General features: G+C 34.9%; 3 protein-coding genes across 9 annotated transcripts; 2 read left to right on the forward strand and 1 right to left on the reverse strand.

Annotated features, from left to right (window-relative positions):
• Positions 1-1,927: 1,927 nt before the first annotated feature.
• Positions 1,928-17,724, reverse strand: LOC136345975 (colorectal mutant cancer protein). 6 transcript variants are annotated; one of them, XM_066294733.1, is made up of 14 exons: positions 12,375-12,890; positions 9,903-10,131; positions 9,257-9,519; positions 9,003-9,188; positions 6,587-6,728; positions 6,432-6,535; positions 5,764-6,176; positions 4,819-5,058; positions 4,409-4,681; positions 4,025-4,214; positions 3,729-3,923; positions 3,458-3,648; positions 3,299-3,407; positions 1,928-3,056 (listed from the first exon to the last, which is right to left on the reverse strand). In XM_066294733.1, the coding sequence occupies exons 3-14, from the start codon at positions 9,443-9,445 to the stop codon at positions 2,970-2,972; spliced, it is 2,319 nt and encodes a 772-aa protein (XP_066150830.1). In that variant the 5' UTR covers positions 9,446-9,519; positions 9,903-10,131; positions 12,375-12,890; the 3' UTR covers positions 1,928-2,969. The 6 variants fall into 6 exon arrangements, with proteins under 6 accessions (XP_066150830.1, XP_066150829.1, XP_066150831.1 ...); XM_066294732.1 differs by having other exon boundaries at positions 9,903-10,209; XM_066294734.1 differs by having other exon boundaries at positions 9,903-9,956; positions 10,014-12,890.
• Positions 14,551-22,178, forward strand: LOC136345976 (V-type proton ATPase catalytic subunit A). Of its 2 annotated transcripts, none has more exons than XM_066294736.1 (11): positions 14,551-14,837; positions 18,402-18,492; positions 18,633-18,745; positions 19,290-19,517; positions 19,573-19,710; positions 19,765-19,916; positions 19,969-20,339; positions 20,564-20,766; positions 20,834-20,995; positions 21,048-21,210; positions 21,394-22,178. In XM_066294736.1, exons 2-11 carry the CDS (start codon positions 18,417-18,419, stop codon positions 21,630-21,632), a joined length of 1,845 nt encoding a protein of 614 aa, XP_066150833.1. In that variant the 5' UTR covers positions 14,551-14,837; positions 18,402-18,416; the 3' UTR covers positions 21,633-22,178. The 2 variants fall into 2 exon arrangements, with proteins under 2 accessions (XP_066150833.1, XP_066150832.1); XM_066294735.1 differs by lacking the exon at positions 14,551-14,837 and adding an exon at positions 17,844-17,993.
• On the forward strand, positions 14,863-16,265 carry LOC136345977 (mitochondrial import inner membrane translocase subunit Tim29). The gene is made up of 2 exons (XM_066294737.1): positions 14,863-15,835; positions 15,907-16,265. Exons 1-2 carry the CDS (start codon positions 15,561-15,563, stop codon positions 16,220-16,222), a joined length of 591 nt encoding a protein of 196 aa, XP_066150834.1. The 5' UTR covers positions 14,863-15,560; the 3' UTR covers positions 16,223-16,265.
• Positions 22,179-22,196: the final 18 nt, after the last annotated feature.

Consider the following 22,196-nt stretch of genomic DNA (forward strand, 5'->3'; position numbering starts at 1 on the left):
TTTAACGAAACATGATGTTTTTCCCTGCGAATACCGTTGAATTTTATTGTTTCACGAAATAGCCAAACCAACTTCTCCATTAAATTACATAGAAAATCGTGCACGATCTAATGTCCGTCAAATTATTTGAAACTTTATAGAAAACAGTAGAGCTTTCAGTCTCATCTACCTGAATATAAAATTAGCATAGATAAGTAGATCAATTGAAATATAATATTTTAATGCCATCTCCTCGATGAAAATTGAGGGAAATGTTTAAGAACATGCCGTTTAAACAAAAAAACTATTCACTTGCTTGTAGCTCACATATCTATATAAAAATTTTTTTACTCCACGAGGTTTACTTTCAAGATGTTTTTTTTTCTATATTTGCATGAGCAATAAACGATGAAAAAAAATTTGTTATTCTAGTACATCAGATTGTACTCGAAGTGATCAAACAAATTAGATAATTTTCTTTCTGATCCTCGTGTTTTCATAAATTTAAATTAGTAACAGGTAATAAAAATAAGCCATTCGTGATTTTAAACACTTAAACGAAGCACAAATACTTGCTTCATTATTGCAACTTTCCCTTTTTTCCATGTAATGAACTTGCCTTACGCATACATCGTAAACCACATATACCTCGACTGCTTACGTACAGAGTTTTCAGTAGGTTTATGGGAATGGAACAAATCAGTTTTCAAAAACACCACTTGAAATTACTTTTGCCAGTGCGCCATCTGTATGCGGAACTGTCGACCTAATCCTTGACATATTTCTTCTACGAACGGCCAAAATCGCCATTCCTGACTCCCATCATCAGACGGCTAAATAGATTTCGTTTCCGAAACTCTATTCTATCTTAGGAAATCTGATAAAAAAAAAAGAAAGATACGGCATTAATGTATATAATTTATACAGGATGTCTCAGGATAGTGTGTACAGCAAATATCTGACAATCCTGAAGAAATATTTGAATTCCTAGGTGTAGTCTATGTCATACTTAAAATCAAGAGGTTGTGAAATAATTAATAATTAAAAAAAAAACGTTCTACTTAACCCCACTGAACTTCTTCCTTTGGGGTTATATGAAGCGAATTGTTGTTAAAGACACGAACTATCACATTCGAGAGGCTTGTCGAACAGTAATGCCTGATGTGATACGAAAAGCTTGTAATTGGAAATTCTTTCGATGATTTGAAATATCTTTAGAATCTTGAGGAAGACAACTTGAACATCTTTAAATACTGTTTTCCTAATATAAATATAAACATTTATTTTCTGACTGGGTTTTATTTTTTTTTGTAAGTCTGAAAATGAATTTTTTAAATATTCAACTGCAATATACTTCACAATCTCTGAATTTTAAATATAGCATATGCTATATTAAATGTGCGTAGATTTCAAATATGCAAAAATATACAATATATTTTATTATCACTTCAATTTGTAATCCCAACATGACTAATTCTTTCTATTAATTTTTTTTTTAATTCCTTAACCGTCATGATATACTTGCTGTAGACTCAACTGTAGGACACTTTGTATATACTCCATATTCTTCAATTTATAAGTCAAAACCCGAAAAATTGCAATTCATACGTTATTGTTTAAGAATTTGTTTTTTGCTGAGTGCTAACAGGAAAGGTTCGATTTAACAAAGTTGAGCGTGAGTCGTTTATTTTTTATTATTGCTGAAACTTGCGAGGTCTAAAAGTCGAAAAAATACATATTGACCATAGAATTACAGGTTTGCCTTTGGGAACTTCTTATTTTAATTATTTCGTCAAACAACGACAATTCCCAATTGGGTAAACATCTTCATATACCATTTTGCATAATATGATGTGAAAGAGAGAAATCTCTCTGTGCGTTCTCTCGAAATTGGTCCAGTCAGTCTTACACGCACTGTAGACTCGTTTTGATTCATTGAGAAGCTACCAACGTTATCATCAGTTTATTTAAAACGATACAATATAAAATAAATATTACTCGTTTAATTAAAGGGTACAATGTAACATTCTGCATCGAGTAGTACCTATACATTGTACTTAATGGGAATAATAATATTCCGATGATCTTCTATTTCAGACGCAATTCCGAGGGATAGCTACATATATGGAAGTCTTTTTCTGTTAAAAATTCATATTCCTACTTAATGTTGTTGTTGACAACTCTATTAATTCTTATTACAAAGGCGCTAGTAAATGTCTACATCAGATCATTACTAAGCTAGTGAAATAAATAAATATATATATTACAATAGCTTGTAATACATAGTAAAGAAATTAATTCGAAACTGAATAAACAATCCTAAGAAGTATATGTCACTGACGCAATATTTTGGGTCTTATTTTTGAATAAATGGCCGAAAATTGAAATTAATTTTAATTAAAAAATTAAATTTAATTTTCTTAAGGCCGTTAAATATATAATTAATTCCGGCTTGTAGTGAACTCCTGATTACCACAGGAAGCAATAAAAAATAATTATGATTGTTCTCTTCCTTTTAATTTATGTCATGTAAAATTTTGTCAACCCGTATGTTTCGGCATGTTTTCTCACCGGAAGATCATTTTTAGCATAAAATTAAAAAATATTATCATAAACGTGAATGTACAACACTTAATAAATATCAACAAAACACTTAAATCTCTTCTCCTATTCACTCTTATTATTTAATCACAGCGAGGCACAACTTCATTCTCCGGTATAGACTCAGCACCAAGTAGCCGGAGATTCTACTGCTTCAACCTTTTTTCCATTGATAAATAATGCTTGAATAGAAGACATATTTCCTGCGAGAAATAGTTTAAGTTTGAAATTTCGAGCGTTTACCCAGACATAAATAATGCTGGTACAATTAAATGCATATAAAACGTATTAATATTATACGATTAAATCCTGATTACGAAACACTTTAACTATTTATTGCACGTTAGGATACATGCAAAATAAATAAATATATTAATATATAGTAAAGCCTACATAGGAATTGAATTTAAGGAATTTTCAGAACTATTAGTGGGCGGTGTCTCTAATGTCGCTATTTTCTGCTGCAACGTTTGTACCTGAAACAATCACTAAATCATCGAAACAATATAAATTGGAAAATAAAAAAATAAATTCTAGTGGGTAAAATCTGAAACAACGCAATGAGACTTTATGACCCTTTCCAGCTCTGCGTTAGATAACGCAAAATAGGCCCCAAAGTGGTACTATACCTTAATCTTCTCAAATATAAAACTATGATTAAGTTGCTCGCATTGTTTATATTTCCCAGCGGCCACTAATTTCAGTTTCAAACACTTACTTCTGCTGAATGCTCTTCCCTCATATTCAGCATTCGGTGCTCGATTTTCTTGAATTTGGCTTGGTATTTCTTAATCTGCTGGTCTGCCGTCTCAGCTATAACGCTAAAACTGTGTTTGTAAACGTTTAAAATTAAATTTCTTCAAATTAGGCAGGATACCTATTGGTGTGAGTCAGTTCTTGCACGATTTCCCTACCCTCCAACAACCGCGCTTCTGCGTTTTTGGTAACCTGTTCTAAAGTGGCTACCAACTCCTGCAATCTAACTTTCAGTCTCGCTTCTCTCGCCAATGCCTGCATCAGTTCCAATTCAACACCCTGGGCATGTTCTGCGTCGCAGTATCCTCTTTCCTAAGTATATAAATTTAAAGATGGAAATCCACATCAATTAAATGCTTGGTTAAGCCTATCAAATACCAGTTACAAATTACCTTGTTTTGCGTGGCCAATGCCAAAAGTCCTTCTGTATCCTTCAGTTGGCCCTGGAGATTCTTTAAAGTAGCCGACTGGGCCTTCTGCTGCCCTTCGATATATTTCAACTTTAAATCCATGGCACTTTTGTCTTTTTCGAATACGAATAACTTGGATAACAGATCGGCTTTGTCTTCGCGTAGGGCCATTAATTCCTAGTTGATGAAGAAACCGGAGTTTCGATCATTCAAATAGGATTATATTGAATAATCGAATATATTGCGAATGAAAAGGGACATATTCGTCCGACGATTACCTGCATCAACACGGCCATTTCCAAATCCATCTTCCGGCTCTCTTGAACACTCGAAGGCCTGACGGGTGCATTTTCTACTTGAGCGGACTCCAACGCGACGTAAGTCCCTTGGATATTGCTTCTTTCGGCCTTAAGTTTGGAGACATGTTCCCGAAGGCGCAACTCATGCTCCGGCGTCCACTGCTCGTTACTAAAATTAAACTCAGCTTGATCAACCTTTACGTCAAAGGCTAAACACAATAACGATAAATATATTCCAACTCGATATTGAAAATATTGAATCGCTACGAAACTGCAGGCGTTTTTACCGGTATAAACCATAGACAATAACAGTGGTTAAATTTGACATATACTGAAATTTTAACCATCAGAAGAATCACATACATCTCTACAGGAGCACTATATACGTGGTTCTGCCACGGCGACAGCATGACATCGGAATTTTGATGGTGATCCAAATGGGCTAACAACTGCTTCGCCACTGTCTCGGCTGCAGTTCGATTTTCCAGTGTCAGAGGATTTTCCTCATTCAGCGATAATTCGGTTTCTAATAAAGCTAACAGCACGTCGTAAGCTTCTATGGTTCGATCCGTTACGCCTAGCGCCAGTCGCAGTGCTATTGCATTCGACTCGTATTTGCCACATAGAAGCGCTAATCTGAAAGTCATAAATGTTAGCGTTGTTAAGGCAGATGTAAATAACTGTATAACAGCAATAACAACATTTTTCCACTAATTACTGTAATAGTTGGTTTTTTACTTATATCTCCTGAAATGATTGACAACCAATCTTACCTATCACAATGAGCCTTAGTCTCGCTTAGCGTAAGTGCTAAAACGGTGTTCTGAGATCGAGTGTGTTCCAATTTAGCATTAATTTTCCTAATTTCCAGATCCAGAATTTGTTTTTCCGAGCTGACATCACACTGACGTAAAATATCCCCAACGATGTGTTCCGCAACTGCTGTCGACACATCCGAATTAAGCAGCTCATTGGGACTCACACCCCTATCTGACGATCTTTTCAATTTTATGCTGCTCGGAAAATAACTTTTATTATGTACCATATTTATTAAATATTATTTCCACTTACTAAAAATAATCTCGGTACTCCATGGAAATCATTTCCCCTGAATAAATATGAAGAACAGTGATGAAATTGAATATAAAGGTATTTAACAGTCCAATGAAAACATAGACATTGTGCTAGTGGGAGAAAGAGTGCATAAGTATTAATATGCGTCCGATAAAGTCTAACGAAATGGTTTGTGACGCTAGTGGCTGACACGAGCGAAGTCAATCCAGTGTTACTAGATCTCTTACCATTTTAAAATTTTTACTAATTCATATAAGTTCTAGTGATGTATTAATAGTTTTTTTTTAATTTATTTTTACTGCTGCTTTTTTATTCTTATATTTTTAAAAATTTCCATTGCCGCGAAGGTAGAAAGATCGATACTAATCTAAGCATGGAAGTGGAGACGTCGTGGGAACTGACTCCACCCATTTCATTGTTGATCGTTATCGAAGGTATATTAAACCTCATGTGGTTCTTCTCCCCTTTACCTAATTCCTATATTTCCACTTGAATCGATAATACCTATATACATATGTGAATTTCCAAATTCAGCGACTGTCACTGACAATTTTTTATTTATGCAGGGAAAAATATCTATTTTTCAAGGCGAGCCGTGATTTTTAATAGTTCTTTAATAGATCACAAAAAGAATATCATCTCACCGTTCTGCCACTTTGGCAACAGGAATATTAAACGCCTCGTTCTTCACAGCGGCCTTATGAATTGGAACTATACAACCATATTTTACATCAGTTTTATCATCTGCACAAGATTTGGGCTCGCAATCGGTCTCAATCTGACTTTCCGGGGACTCGGACTCCTGCAAGTTTGACCTGCAAACGTTCGACGGACGATTGACGTTCATTAGAGCCGTTTCGTCTCCTCCAGGCGCCCCTTCTATCCTGCTTAAAGTTATTTGCGCTAGACGCGTGTGGGCGTCGTGGAGTTGCTGCTTTAGAGACGTGATTTCTTGCTTGAAGGGCTCGATAACGTCAAAACATGGCGAGGGGTCGGAATTCCCTTGATTGGATGAGGTTAGTTTCGGCTCGGGTAGTTCTAAAGGACTTTCAGGCAACTGAAATAGGAAGCTAAAGTTTAATTGCTGTCTTATAGTGAATTGAATTCAGAATTAGGAAAAATTGTTATTTTTAAGTGAATTTCTTTACCTACCATAAACTTGGAAATTTTCATACGTACATTTACCTGCTATGAAACTTAGCAATTAGACCCTTCATTAGATACTTTAGGCGTGCACCTTTGCTCCCGTTCGATAACAATTTGATATCGAACTGTAATAAAATTGCAATGTTTACGTTTCCACGAAACTTACCGGTACTTTGTTTTCGAGGTCCGAAAGTTCGTGCTCCAGGGGTTCCAATTCACTCACTTCAAGGGGACACGTTATCGACTCTTCGTGTGCACTGGTGCAGGACTCTAAAAGAATTTCGTTGCAGTTCATTCCATTTCGGATATCAAACATGCAACCTGAAATTTCATCTTCTTCCGTTATGGCCATCGTCCTTTGTTGGTGCAGCTTCCTGGTAAGCTCAGCTATCACAGAATGCAGTTCGGTGAGTTGTTCTTCGTACCTTTGGGCTTGTTCGTCAAGTTTAATTTGAAGTCGATCCTGAAATTCAACGAAAGATTAAGTAAACGAATATTATTTGCTAAAGTCGCAAAACAACAAACAGAAAGAAAGAATCCACCATATTAAAATGTATTTTCATTTTTGTTTTAATTAATTAATTGACATATGAAATAAACCCTAAACGCCATCCGTGAGTGAGGTGGCGAAGAAGAACGAGCAGATATTTCACTCGGTCCTTGTTCCAGTCCGATTTTCTCCCGACGAAATTGCGGCAACACCACTGGAGCATTCCAAGTCCCAACATCGATTTAACATTACCGTTGACCTAAAAGGCCTAACCTAAGCCAACAATAGATTATACCCTCAGGCTGAGGGCCTTTCTTAGCTTCTATTATGATGCAGAGGAGGAACTATGCCATAATCACCCTCATTCTTCGTCTCATTGTTCCGTATAACGATTTTCCCTTTCAATGTCAACTCCTCAATATGGGAATTGGATTTCAAAATATAACTCTGTATTTGATCAAGATTGACATTGAAAGACGAACTTGTTACTTTTTTAACACAAAATTTATCGATTATTTGACGCGTGCTCAACCAATTGGTAAATCGATAAAAGTGTAATTTTTCATTTGGAATCGAAAGCCTAAAAGTAATTTTATAACGAACAAATTAATTTAGAGAATTAAGCACATAAGGAATTCAGTCTTCGTTTGAAACACTAATTAAAATCGATTTTACCGGTCTTTTAAGAGAACAAATACTTTTCCATTCTCATGCAATCCTTAAGAAAAACAACATGATTATCACTAAATTCATTTCAAAGACATATCGATTAACTCACATCAGGAAATTAAAAATATATGGTGACAACATCGACTGATTTAACTTAAACAAATCATTATTAGAATTTAAGTAAACATTTCAAGAAAGCGCGGAATATCTTCACGCGACATATATATATGCTATTTTAAACTACGCATTGAGTCTAAAGTTCCAATGAACCCCGTAAAATCGATATGCAATATAGTCGGACAAAACGTTTATCAAATAAGGCCTCTCTATTTAGTACCCTGCTGATAATTTTATTCTTACTGTTGTGGTAGAATCCTTTTAATCGCTTTGACCCAAATTATTTCCATATTTTAATCAAGCAGCTATGAAATTAAATAACAGGAAGAGACGGGAAAAGGACAGATTAACACTCTTGAAACCCTTATTGATAAAAATTCACCCACTAAATTTCTATGTAAAGAAATTATTGCGCCCAGTTTTAACTGGATAACCAAAATTCCGAAGAAAACATTTGTCTTATTGCCTAGATATCAGCCGCCACGGAATATTAATTAATGTCCATGCGTTTCCTAGTAGCACGTATCAAAGAAAATAACAGTAAATAATTTTTAAAAATTTAGCTTAATAAATGTAAAAATTACAAAGGTACGGAGAAACATTCAATAATTAATCGATTCTTTAAACCAATATTTAACGGAATTTCTGGAAAACTTATCGTCAATAATTAGTTGATCTGTATCGTTAATATGGCACGCCCAGTTGTTTTCTCCTGCAGAGCATTAAAATCTAAATTTAGCCAGAAAGTTGAGCTGGTTCTCACAAATTAAATAAAAGCCACTTTAAAATGCATGCTGGCATCCGCAACATAATAATAATTAGATGCAAATGCGGCTAATGTTTTCTTTTCAGCTAAAGTTGACGGAATTTTCATGATAAACATTGCATTTTAATGCATACAATTAATATATTTTTAACAATCTATATTAAGCGAAAGTATATACTTTCACGATATTGTAGGAAATGTAATAATGTCACCTTCACGTACACGATTTTAAGTAATAAGCCAACATGAAACCGAAATTAGATTAAACGTGTAAAGTTACACGTAGGGGAGCACTGGAAAACCACCTCATTACAACAAAATGGTGATTGCTAATCCTGCTAGTTTTCAGACATGTTAAGTTAATTAAGTAATTTATGTCTTCCTGAGCATGCTATGACATTTTAACATACCCACACCGCTTAATTAACAAAATCCTGAAAATTGACGAAATGTTAATTGATTTCAACATGACAATAAAGTGGTGTTAACAATGAGTCAACAAATAATGGAACCCGAAATTAATATGTATTAGTAAATGCTGCAACTCGCTAGAAGATTTACCTTGTAGGTAATTTTTTTGGTATCTATTTGGCTTTAACAACTTTTTTACTAAACAAACAACAATAACCGGAAATAACTGTTAATCATAGTCATTTTGAGTCATCTGCGCCGTTTAAGCAGAAATTACTACATACGCACGCTCCATTGCACCCATGCCCGGGGGGCTGGGTAATGGTCTCCGAGGGAGTTATAGGCGATTTGTGGACCTCTTCCAACAATGGTGGTTGGTCACTTTCGCCACGACCTTGAGAACCTGGACAGCAGAGCCAGGACCTTTTCGTTAAGTCTCCCGTATACGGCTCATCGTACGTTCGTTCCTCCTAAAAGCATTAAATTTGACCTAGATCCTGTCCTAATGCGCTACAACTGTTTTCATTTCCTGCTTTACCTTCTCCGTCTTGCTGATGGTATACAGATGACCGAAATTGAGCTCGTTTCCAAACGGTCCGGTCACGCAGCACTTGCTGTGGTGACTAGTGCTTAAAGCTCCATAATTTTGAAAATTGAATCCGTAATCTGTGAGAAAATTGGGTCTTCCATCGGGCAACGTTTTACCATAAAGGAAGTTTGGATGCATGTGCGTGTTGACGGGAGAGGGTGAGAAACAAGTGATGTCATCTTGGTGAAGGCGCGGGGAGGTATTCAGAGTTCCTAAAACGTATACAGTGTCGCCGATGTAAGACTGGTATACTAGGTGACAGTTGTTTGATATGATAAGCATAGCAAACGGATATATTACGGTCATATTGCATAATTTCGAGCTGAATAGAGGGCAGTTTTCAAATTAAAAATTCCGTATATTTACGCAAATATAAGAAAAAAACGAATTTTTCTAAAAAAGTTTTTATTCCTTTCTGGATTTATTTATGAGTCAAAGCAATCTTTTCTGTCGATGCCAAAATCGAGCGTTTCATTTTTTGGCCACCATTATCAACTTATTTTTTTTGAGTATAGTACTAGATTCATTAAATCGGATTCAGAACCTACTTTGTGTTATAGTATAGCATTGTTTTTAAGTAGCAACTGAAACTTACCTGGTGATGGCGAAGTAAAAAACTTTTCAGGGCTCGGACTTCCGGTGCACGTCTCTACGGGATTGAAAATGTAAGTGGTCAAACAGCTTTTGTCCCCTCCGCCCACAGTACCGGTATTTTCTGGGGAAACTTCAGCCCCCGCCAGTTTGCACAAAATTTCGTTTGCAGTGGCACAAAAATACACTGTCGAGGCACTATTTTCAGTCACATAATGCCCTCGTTAAAGTCTCTATTTTGATTAATGAGAAAACGTAAAGTGTAATATTTTGCAGTGTTCATGCAGTAATAGGAAGGTTCGGGCTTTCTACTACAGTGTAATCAATTTATAATAAACTCACATGTAATGGAAACTCACATGTAATGAATTAATTTTCATGTCCCAGATTAACCATATATAAAATCATAAGTAAAACTTTCGGACAATACAAACTCGTTCATAATAAATTCTTGCTTATACTGAACCAAAATTTTTTTGTTTATTTTATCATGAATGAAGTTTTCCAGGAATTCCCCGGTACGATCGTTTCTGATACAGTTGTAAACAAGATTTTATTCCGATTCAACCTTTACAGTTGGCCTGTGTACGTTATTCCGCACACCTTAATTGTCTTAAAAAAAAATTATGACTAAAAGTGTAAAACGATTATTTACGTTACACGAAAAACTGACAATAATAAATGATATTGAGAAAAGATTGTTTCATTAATTTGTATGTTCAAAAATGAGATTAAATAGGCCACGGTGTTAAATATTTGGAAGAATCGTGAAAAAATTAAAAATGATTGGAAAACTAATGATTAAAAGAAAACAATACGTTTGCCTTCACACTCCGGGGTCGACGAAATGTTATTTAAGTGATGTCAATGAAAAAGAAAAAATAATTTCCCCAATACGTGGGCCAATGTTACAAATGAAAGCAGAGGAATTTGGAAAAATGATTGGCGATGACTGCAATTGCAGCTCTGGATGACTTAAAAAAAATTAAATTGCATCTACAGAAGACTTATATTTAAAAAATCTCTAATCAAAGGAAAATAACCGATTTCTTTGAGAAATAATTATGAATAATGTAAATTTCTATATATTAAATGTTTTTAAAAGGTTATCTTAACAGACAAGTATTTTATTCCTGTTTAGATAGGCATTAAAACGCATAAAAAAAATATTTATATATATAATTTGTTTGATTCTTATAAGAAAAACACTCGGGTATAATGAACTAAATCTCTCGGTCCCCTCAAGTCCATTATAAACGGATTGCACTGTAATTGATTTTAATTATGACCACCCAATTTAGTGATCGCTTCGTATAAATAGCAAATTTGTAGGTGTGATTAAAAATGGCGCAGTATTGCAAATATACTATGTTAATATTACAATACTTAAGTTTGATGGTATTTACGTCGACTTTAACAGGTTTCATCTATAAATAATGAATTAAATCACTACATACATTTCTTTCCACAAATCTTTCCAGAGCACGGAGGCTCTTTTTACTGAGAGATCTGTTACAATCAAAATGCATTTTAAAATTCTATGAAAACAAACCTACAAATAATTATTAAATAGTCAGATGTCATGCGCATAATGAACACCTATATCTTATGAAGTAATATGAAATGAGAATAGCAATCCCAACGGTAGGAAACCATCCAACATTCCATACATAAACACGGTCGAACCCATTATTTGGCCATCACGTAAAACCACTTCATTCCGTGTGGTTTATGGAGTGTCAAATTCGCTAAAATAGGGCCGGGAATGCAGTTAAAACAAATACGCAATGCATTTTAAGTATGTTCGTTATGCCTGCAAATTGTATTGTACGCACGCTGGTTTTAAAATGTGTAGTGATATCATATATTTAACGGGAAATTTATATATAGGAATAACTTGAGAAGAGAGGACAGATCAGGTGAATGAAACATGGGGGGTGAAGCCGCCTTTCTTGCATATAAAAGGCTTTTCATGCATTATTTTCGTATAAGACCCGGCACACACAATATTCTATGTAGGTGAAAAAATCTAAAACTCGCCATAATATTTACGTTACGTTTACTCCAATGTATTGTGAACGCCAACTTGCCTTTGAACCAGACAATCTACCCCGTTAACCTCGAACGACTCATCGCGGGTTAAAAACTGCATTTTTGATTATCGAAATTTGTTTAAAATGCCTTCGCAGGCACATGATTTAAAAATCTTCAATCTTAATTAAAAATACATACGTCAGAACGAACAACAGGATTTTCTTTAAGTAAACAGCGTTAAAACCTTTTTTCTCATTAAGAAGACCAATGAAGAAAAGTCGAATGAGAGAGTTCGCAGTCCCGTGATGTTGATTAAAATATTTCAACCTTTTATATCATATACATTATTTACGACCTACTAATGCAATTTCTTTAATTATGTGATTAAGATCCGGGTGGAAGTCTATATGTACATGTATGTGCATTTCCTTAGCACATTTACCATATTGAACAATCATTATTCATTTCAATAACGATTGGATTAATCTGTTCGTCTATTTAACAAGACGATTTTAAAATTTTTTTCCGGCATTTGGCGAGCTCTTCAGCCACAATGTGTCACACATTTTTTGAAGACTTGAACCATGTCGTTTGAACACTGAAAAACGGTCTATAAACCCGCACACTACCGCTAACTACGTCGGAGTTCTCTAATGTCAACGCCTATCCAGACACCATTACGATCGCACAAGAACCAAACCGCGATCTTCGACTCTCGAGAACACAACACTAATTAAGTGATATAGGAAGAGTAATTCAATACGTGTGAGGCGCGACCTACATAATTTCCAATTGCGAAGCAGAGGCAAAAGGTCCGCATCGCAGGAGGAGAGACAGCAGGAATGCACTACAGGAGATAGCAAGAATCGCTAAAGCGAGGAAAGTAGTAAAAGTGCTCGCCTCTCTCTCTCTCTCTCTATCTCACTCGTCGCAGACGCCGCGACGGTGCTTGGAGGCGCCGCGCATTACGTAACCCAACGATGGCTATGAGTGGACTTTTAAATAAAAAGGAAAATGAAAAAGATGTATTCCACGTTATATGCCATGAAAATAATAATTGTTTGCAAGCAATGTACTTTGTTATTAATGCACGAAAACCTTCCCTCAGTTATGACAAGAGAACCTTACAGGACCTTTAAGTTTCACTCTTCAAAGAACTTTATCCTTTCAAGCCTCCCTAGATTAGTTCGCAAATTAGAATTCCTTTCTAAGAAGCTTTCGAGAAAAGTTTAAATTGCTGATTAATATTCACCCTGGGAAAAAATGTTAAAGACCCCCTGATACTCTTAAGGTTCTTATTCCAGGCTGTTAAAATATAAATCAACATTTTCGACTTTATACAGTGTGTCCACGATAAGGATTTACTGAATTAAACACCCATACCTATACTGCAGTAAACATTCGATAACATAAACAGTTCTCAGCCACACACGAAATAAAGCCAAAGATAATAAGAAAAGTAAAAAATCCGCGCTCATTTAAAAATTGTAATATTCCTGAAATGGTTCCACAAGCACTTTCTCCCTGTGATATGACAATGAATTTGTAATCAGAAATGTTCTACATATTCATAAATTAAGGATTATTTAATTTGTAAGTGAAAAATTTACAAAAAAAAAAAACAGAAAGTTCAATAGTAACAGCGCTTTTATTGAAGCGCTACTATTAGATAATGCACCAAGTCATCATTCAAAAAAACAACGAGGCAGCGAAAATGAATTAATTTTTATCATGTGCATGTTGCCCAGCGTTACTCGATCAATTGAACCCATAGACAAGAACGTAATAAAATTTACTGAACTATACTACCGAAAATTTCTAATTTCGTTTGTCTTATCAAATAAATCTGAAAACATATCTGAGGTTTTCAAACAAGTAACATTACGAGAAGCTCTTTTTGATTTGCATATGACCTGGAATTTAGTTAATCGGCAAACTATTCAAACATGTTGGAACAATATCTTTTGTACCAGTGATCAATATGAAGATGATGTTTCCTTAAGCGTGAGTAATTAGGAAGTGATTGCGATTTAATGCTGATGTTTTTATCAGAGCGTCATTGAATGTTCTTGATTTATTAAAAATGCTGAATCTCAACATTGTTTGCACTACAGCAGACGAATGATGTTAATAAGGAGGACGAGAGGGACAATTAGGACGATAACGACGTTCCCATTAAAGTTAATAGTGTAGTGACTGACGCGTAAGCTATACAAGTTCTAAACCAAGTTTTAGATTGAGCTGAAAGAAAATCATATATTATCATATGTGGAAATTTTGATTCTTCGTAAGTTACGAGCGCAAGCAATGGAAGACAATGCTGAGCGCCAATTTAAGCAGAGTAAAATTGTAGATCGTTTTTCTGATAATTAAAAAATGTTTATCACTATTACAATATATATATTGCTTATTATTTCGTTTGTCATTCGTTTATTATTTCGACTACTTCGGTAATGTAAACATTTCAATAAAGTGAACTGTACGTTTGCAAAAGAAAGTAGTTTTTTGCATGTTTTGAAGCGATAAAATTTCTTAGATGATTCAGTAGACTGTTGGCGCAGCAACAAACAAAATGTTCTTAACACGGAAAATGAAAGTGACTGTCGTGTAACTGTCACTTAGTGAGTGAAAGTGGGCGTCGGTACAAAACTCTTTTTTCCGTTTATGATGAAAGTGGAAATTGTGATGCTCAAAAGTACGTTCTTGTCACAAAGCTAAATAAAACAAGGTCTCCATTCGTGATTTCGCATGTTATAAACCTACGATAAATCGCAGTTTAAAACGGGATTCGTTTAATAGTATACAAGGGTTACGACCCTGCAGGGGGAAACGGGAAGGTACTCTGCATGAAAAAAGACGCTAGATGGTTGCCTACATAGAATAAGATTACAAGAATAAGAGATGGGTAAGATGGATGTGTAGTTCAAACGAAACGAGTACGTTCTGATTGTTGTTTTTGAGGTCTACCTTTACCACATCAAATTTTTCTTCAGATGAGAAATTTTACATCATTTGATAGATCGATTTGCATTGTGACACTACTTCCTTGAGAACGTAACTCTTCGCTCTTTTAACCAAGAATGTATCTATTGCCGTTTACGAGCAAGATACAATCTTGGAGAGAAAACCCAATACTGAAAATTCTGAACTTGGACACGCCGTATAAAGTGTTCTTCATAGTTTAAAAGGCGAGATGAATCGAAAAATTTCAAACACGTCACTAAATTCCAACTTAAAATCCCTAACAAATTACTCTTTGAACTTTTGCTTCATGACGGTACAATAATAACCCAGAAAATTACAGTATTATTGGAGACAATTGTGGAATCTTGATTTTTAATCCATATTTACAGTCCTCATCTATATACGAGACTGCATGCCAGTTTAAAATTTTAAATAAAATAAGAATTTTAAAAATGACTAAATTAAAAAAATTCCGCAACCCGCTTTTTGTTTCAATGGATTTTAAAACGTCTATCTTATATGAATTCCTTCATTCCTTGACAACATCGCTTATTTTCTAGGTTAAGTTCCTCTTTCAATCAAAATCAACAAAGTTAATAAGCAATTCAAACGTACACGTTCACTTGAAACTTTTTATAATTTTGGCCCCTAAATTAAAAATATAATGTTTGAACGCTTTATTACAAGGTCAAGTACAAGACCATTTACTGAAAACTCACTAAAACATCTTAAATCCACCACCGACAGGTTTAATAAAAAAATAAAAGGAACTGTTGTAGAAAAGTGGATAAATTATTGGAAAATAATAACTAAAGACTACAAAGATGTGGCTAAATCTGTAAAAGAAGACATTGTGCAAGCCCCCTTCCAATCTAGTTTATATTTTACAGGGGCTACATTTATTGCACTATCCTTCAAGTTAAACCCAGATTTGAAAAGGTATCTAGTTTAAAATTAGGACAAAACCAGTTTGACTATATACTGGAGCAAATTAATTGCTTGATTTCTAGTTTCAGAGCCAAATACATAGAGTCTGCAAACAATATAAGTTTAGTGCCCTTAAACATGGCAAATCCCCAATCTGTGAAACACTTGAAGTATATAAAATCATCCTTTAATAGAAAACTAATTCGTCATATGAACTTAGGAGTTATGTCAATTGTGTGGGTGGATAAATACAGTGAAGAGTGTGACCTATATGAAAACAACTGCCCCTATTTGCAAATACCATATTGGAAATTTTCAGGACAAATATTAGATGTTGGTTTTTTAAATGTATGGTGGATTATTTCTAGAAAGATGTTGGACTTTGACATAAACTATTAATTATTTACTTTTTAACAGTTAAATAAAAACAATATAAATAATAGGTACTTGCCTTGGATAGTTCTTCATTGATGAATGTACTGCTCTCAAATTTTTTTACCATGGTTTTTGGTACAGGACTCATGTCTCTTGCTCCCGAATCCCACTCCCAACTATCAACCTTGCCTAAAATGTTTCCATTGATGTTAGCCCTTCAAATACCTACATCCAGGACATTATGTTTACCTTGACTGTTGTCACTAATGTTGTCTTTATTAATGCTTTTTAAGGCGTCTATTTCAGGCCGCAAAGCCAGCCGTCTATTTAAAAACTGTTCATAAGATATACGTCCTTGAGAATCTGCCCCCAATTGCTGCATTAATTCATCCAGTGAATCTTCCAATGATAATTCTCTACATACTGCTAACAAGTCGTGGCTGTAATTTATAAAATACAATGATAGATATTTTGCTTATGTCATAATTTTAAATTTTATGAAATGTAGAACATAATAGTAAAGTTCTACAGAACAAATACTCCTCATAATGTAGTTTTTTTAGTTTGACAGGTAGACACATGAAACACATCATAAACATAATATCATCATAAGCACAGGACAATTCTTGTTACTTTCAACTTAAACAATTGTATGAAATAAAATAAAAGCTCTTATATCATTTTGAGCTACCATGAAACCCTCATTTGATATCTCATATATTTTAGCTCTGGTGTTCTGTGTTTTAGATTACACATATATATTCCCATGAACAACTCCTTCAAACTGTCTTACAAACTTTATTTTGGTATATTTAAATGTTATGATTGGTATTATATGTAGTGCAGCCCAAGGTACAAACATTACAAATTGTTATGACTGCTATAAAAGCAAAATTACATTGCATAATTTTGGTAAATACAGCTACGTTTATAATCTTGTTTTAACTATTCATGAATTTTCAAGAGTACAATCTAGACACATATTGTTAATTTGGATATTCAAGCTTTTAACATGAATTTTTTGTATTTGAAACAATTTAAGTATTTTTTTTTAATTTAGGAGAACTTCTAAGAGACAAGAGGAACTTGCCTATCAATATAGCCATCCCCATTTGCATCACAAGCTTGAAACAACCTTCGTACTCTTTCCTCGTCCCCAATAGAGCTTGCCGAGTCACTCGCACAATCTGTATTTGCCATTATTGAAGTAAGAAAGTAACAACGCAAATGGCTCTCTTATATTTAAAGGGATTTTATGAAACGGGAGCTAGGCGACCTCAACATAGGGTCGGGGCGGAGTGTAAGGAACTGTTAATTCATATATTTTTTATTATAAGGTACAGATCCAAGAGTCAACCTAAAGTCCACAGGTTAACATGTAGATTAACACAATAGTACCGAATTCGGAACCAATTCAAAGTTAATAACAGAAGTTTAAACGTTAAATGTTTTGTTTGTTTAAAAAATTCTTTTTTAAGATGTAAGAAAACAATAAACAATTTATGTGTTTGACGTTAATTTAGACAATGACAGAAGATATTGATGAATAATGACAATGAAAACTGCAGTTCAGGAACTTGCCGCTCAGGAACGCTCTACTTTACTTGCTCTAGGTTAACGTTAAAAATCCCTAAGACTAATTGACGACGTCAAAGTCAAAAATGAAATATCAATGACAAATAGTCAGCTGACGGTCTTGTGATTAGAGCTTTTTATCCTTTTATCGTTCTCGTTTAAACAATTTCCATTTTTCATCGTCTTGTGAGTTCTGTGGGTGAGGTGTTACTATTTACGCGTAAGTTTAATGTGTAAATATCACTTTGAAATTTAGTATTCAAATCTCTCTTCAAATCCCATTTTAAAATGATTAAACCGTCGTTATCGATTCTTGCTGGTTTGGGAATTTGTAGGATAATTCACGTCTTGTATAATTGAACAGTATTAATTAACTATTTGAACGTAACTATTTTGCTATTGATTGTCGTTTTTATTCACACAAATAATTTCTTCTGCAATTCTTAGGCGTAGTCTAATTTTTTGGGATGCAACACAATTTGACGCAAGCGGCAAGTTACTATTTAAGGTTCTCTCATAGTATAATCTAGTCAAGTGACTTGGCCGCACACCTGAAATAATGGGCGAGACCGTTCACGTGATTGTAGTTAAGAGATCTGTTTTTCTAATTTCTCTATATTTTCCATAGGAAACACCATTTAAAATGTCGAAATTGCTGAAATTCGATGATGAAGAAAGAGAGGACCAATATGGATATGTCCATATGGTGTCCGGACCAGGTAAATAGAAGAAATTTGATGAAACATTATTGACCAATTTTCTTTTATGTTTTAAGAACTATAGATTTTAGTTTTAACTTTATTTACAGCAGTTTTTATCAAAGACAATTATGTGATCAAAAGCTTTTAATAATTTTCAGTTGTTACTGCTGAGAAAATGAGCGGCTCTGCTATGTATGAGTTGGTCCGAGTAGGATACAATAAGCTTGTAGGAGAAATCATTCGTTTAGAAGGAGATATGGCAACCATTCAGGTGAAATTTCATTTTTAACATTTGTCATTAATTTCATTTGTAAAATTGAAACTATGGCTATTTGTAAATATTGAACTGAAATCACATGATTAGTTCATATGATACAAATCAACTTAACTTATTAAGATAATGTTTAATTAATTTCATTTTCTATTGAGAAATATAGTGCAGAATTAGTGTATTATAACCATATGTGTATAGGGTGTCACATACTTGATAGAACATTAGATGCTTTTCAAAAACTGTTAAATCCTTCTTTATGAAAATTTAGACATGGAGGAAACTGAAAGTGCTTTATATTTTCAAAATATGTTGAAAGATTCAATGTTGCTTCTTATATGATAAAGTGGTAACATTAACTTTAATATCAGAACTCATGAGAGTTGAAAACTTAAAATAACAATGTTAGAAATATTTATCTTGGCAATACTCTTCACAATTCTTGAAGAAAGTTTAATGTACCTTTTTTCAACTTCTCTAAGCATCAATACATTATGTGACAGCACCAGTTTTCCCAATAGAAAAGTAAAAAAAAATCTCTTAGGTCTATGAGGAAACTTCAGGCGTAACTGTAGGCGATCCTGTGCTTAGAACTGGTAAACCTTTGTCTGTTGAGTTGGGACCCGGTATTATGGGTTCAATTTTTGACGGTATCCAACGCCCCCTCAAGGACATTAACGACTTATCCCAATCCATTTACATCCCCAAGGGTGTGAATGTACCCTGCCTTTCTAGAACTGCACAATGGGAGTTTGCACCACTCAGTATTAAGGTATTTTTCTATAACATGTTAATTGATTCAATTTGTCATTGTGAATTGCTTTTAGCTTGGCGATCATTTAACGGGTGGTGATATTTACGGCATCGTCCATGAAAACACACTGGTAAAACAAAAGATTCTGTTGCCTCCCAAGGCGAAAGGGACAGTGACTTATGTCGCAGTCCCCGGCAATTACACCGTCGATGTGAGTGAGTGAGTTTCATTTTCGGAAATTTACTAAGAGGTTGAATCGTTTCAGGATGTGATTCTTGAAACTGAATTCGACGGTGAGCGCACAAAGTATACCATGTTGCAAGTATGGCCGGTGCGTCAACCACGTCCAGTGAGTGAAAAACTGCCCGCTAACCATCCATTGCTCACCGGTCAACGTGTTCTTGACTCGCTCTTCCCGTAAGTGAAAAACTTTATTCCCCAATTTATGCTTATAACTTTTTTCCGCCAGTTGCGTGCAGGGAGGTACCACTGCAATTCCTGGAGCCTTCGGTTGTGGCAAAACCGTAATTTCCCAGGCTTTATCCAAGTATTCCAACTCGGACGTAATCGTGTACGTCGGTTGCGGGGAACGTGGTAATGAAATGTCTGAGGTACTTCGGGACTTCCCTGAATTGACTGTGGAAATCGACGGGGCAACAGAATCCATTATGAAACGTACCACCCTTGTAGCCAATACGTCCAATATGCCGGTGGCGGCTCGTGAGGCCTCAATTTACACCGGAATCACTTTGTCTGAGTACTTTCGTGACATGGGTTATAACGTTTCTATGATGGCAGACTCCACGTCCCGTTGGGCCGAAGCTTTGAGAGAAATTTCGGGTAAGGATTTATAATATATTCACTTGGTTACATGTTTAATGATGACATGACTATTATTATTTATCATCATTAAATCGGCTATCCATAGCAACGAGGCAAAACAAATAAAAATCTCAGTGATACTAACGCTGTATTGAATTTTGCAATTTTAGAGCAGTGAATCTTAAATCCCTTTTTTGTTTCACAAGTTTATAAAGTTTGTATGGTTTCTTATACCATTTTAGGTCGTTTGGCTGAAATGCCTGCTGATTCGGGTTATCCGGCCTACTTGGGAGCCCGTTTGGCTTCCTTTTACGAACGTGCTGGACGCGTCAAGTGTTTGGGTAATCCAGACAGGGAAGGTTCAGTTTCCATTGTCGGAGCTGTATCGCCACCTGGTGGGGACTTCTCCGATCCTGTGACTTCTGCTACTTTGGGTATTGTTCAGGTGAGAAAAAATAATGAGTATTATGAGTTCTTTAAAACTCCGTTTTAACTAAACAAACTCGTTGCAGGTGTTTTGGGGATTAGACAAAAAATTAGCTCAACGCAAACATTTCCCCTCCGTCAATTGGCTGATTTCTTATTCCAAATATATGCGCGCCCTTGATGATTTCTACGACAAAAACTTCCCGGAATTTGTGCCGCTTAGGACCAAAGCCAAAGAAATCTTGCAGGTAACGTCTGTCAGCTTAGAAACGGCCGATAAATGCAAATATCTGTTTACAGGAAGAAGAAGATTTGTCCGAAATTGTGCAACTAGTAGGCAAAGCCTCATTGGCCGAAGGCGACAAGATTACCCTCGAGGTTGCGAAATTGCTTAAGGAAGACTTCCTACAGCAAAATTCATATTCCGCATATGACAGGTTCTGTCCATTCTACAAGACAGTCGGTAAGTTTAAAACACCTTCATGCGGACTAGGACAATGGAGATCGTAGTTACGTCACGTGCAATTGTTTTAGTATGTAGCAAACTCGGCTTTCTTGTCGAGCTTTTAAAATTGTGTATTAACAAAGTCCAAAACGAAAAAAAGAACTGTTCATAATCAGTCGGCTAATTATCAATTTTGTTCAGGTATGCTTAAAAACATGATCGGAATTTACGATATGGCCAGACATGCAGTTGAAAGCACGGCGCAATCAGAAAACAAAATTACATGGGCCGTCATCAGGGAATCGTTGAGTAACATCCTCTATCAACTCAGCAGTATGAAATTCAAGGATCCGGTTAAAGACGGCGAGGCTAAAATCAAGGCGGATTTCGATCAACTGTATGAGGACATCCAGCAGGCCTTCAGGAACTTGGAGGATTAAAGATTTTAGCCGTTTAAAGTTTAAGTATCCTCACTGTTTAGTTTCCGCTATTTGTATATTATTCGATGTTGGAAGTACTACGTATACATTTATAAACAAATCGAGGGCATTCATTCTCCCTCTTCCGATATTACTGTACAATAATTTTGTTGTTATAATAATAGATCAGTAATAAAAATTGTAGCCATCCGTAGATTTGTATCGGTCGCTTTTATAAATTACCACATGGTGAGGGTAAAAGTTAAAATGATTTCTTTAGAATTCCCTTCATTCCACTTATGTTTAAGAGTTTTGGTTTATAATGATTATTATTTTTATTTGTACAAATACTTTTGATTTATAACGTTATTCCAGTATTATCCGAAACCCAAGTTCACTTGTTACTTTAAACGAGCAGTATGTATTGTACATCGTTATACCAAGTTTTTGAAAATTATTGTATAAATGTATAATGCAAAATATCGATAATATTATTTTAGACTGTTAAGTGTAGTGCAATTTTTTTGTTCAATTTTGAACAGCAAAATAAATTAATTAATTGTTCCATTGTTGCTGTACGTCTGT

The sequence above is a fragment of the Euwallacea fornicatus genome, chromosome 21 (genome assembly GCF_040115645.1).
Source record: "Euwallacea fornicatus isolate EFF26 chromosome 21, ASM4011564v1, whole genome shotgun sequence".
Taxonomy (NCBI): domain Eukaryota; kingdom Metazoa; phylum Arthropoda; class Insecta; order Coleoptera; family Curculionidae; genus Euwallacea; species Euwallacea fornicatus.

Excerpts from the sequence above, each read along its gene's own strand:
- LOC136345977 (XM_066294737.1), top strand. The coding sequence starts at position 15,561 with ATGTTTGAACGCTTTATTACAAGGTCAAGTACAAGACCATTTACTGAA. Across the intron at positions 15,836-15,906 it reads TTAAACCCAGATTTGAAAAG|TTTCAGAGCCAAATACATAG; the intron begins GTATCTAGTTTA and ends CTTGATTTCTAG.
- LOC136345975 (XM_066294729.1), bottom strand. The coding sequence starts at position 17,398 with ATGGCAAATACAGATTGTGCGAGTGACTCGGCAAGCTCTATTGGGGAC. Across the intron at positions 16,639-17,288 it reads GGGGATGGCTATATTGATAG|CCACGACTTGTTAGCAGTAT; the intron begins GCAAGTTCCTCT and ends TATAAATTACAG. Across the intron at positions 6,177-6,431 it reads ACCTCGAAAACAAAGTACCG|TTGCCTGAAAGTCCTTTAGA; the intron begins GTAAGTTTCGTG and ends TTCCTATTTCAG.
- LOC136345976 (XM_066294736.1), top strand. The coding sequence starts at position 18,417 with ATGTCGAAATTGCTGAAATTCGATGATGAAGAAAGAGAGGACCAATAT. Across the intron at positions 19,711-19,764 it reads CCGGCAATTACACCGTCGAT|GATGTGATTCTTGAAACTGA; the intron begins GTGAGTGAGTGA and ends GAATCGTTTCAG. Across the intron at positions 20,996-21,047 it reads AAGCCAAAGAAATCTTGCAG|GAAGAAGAAGATTTGTCCGA; the intron begins GTAACGTCTGTC and ends ATCTGTTTACAG.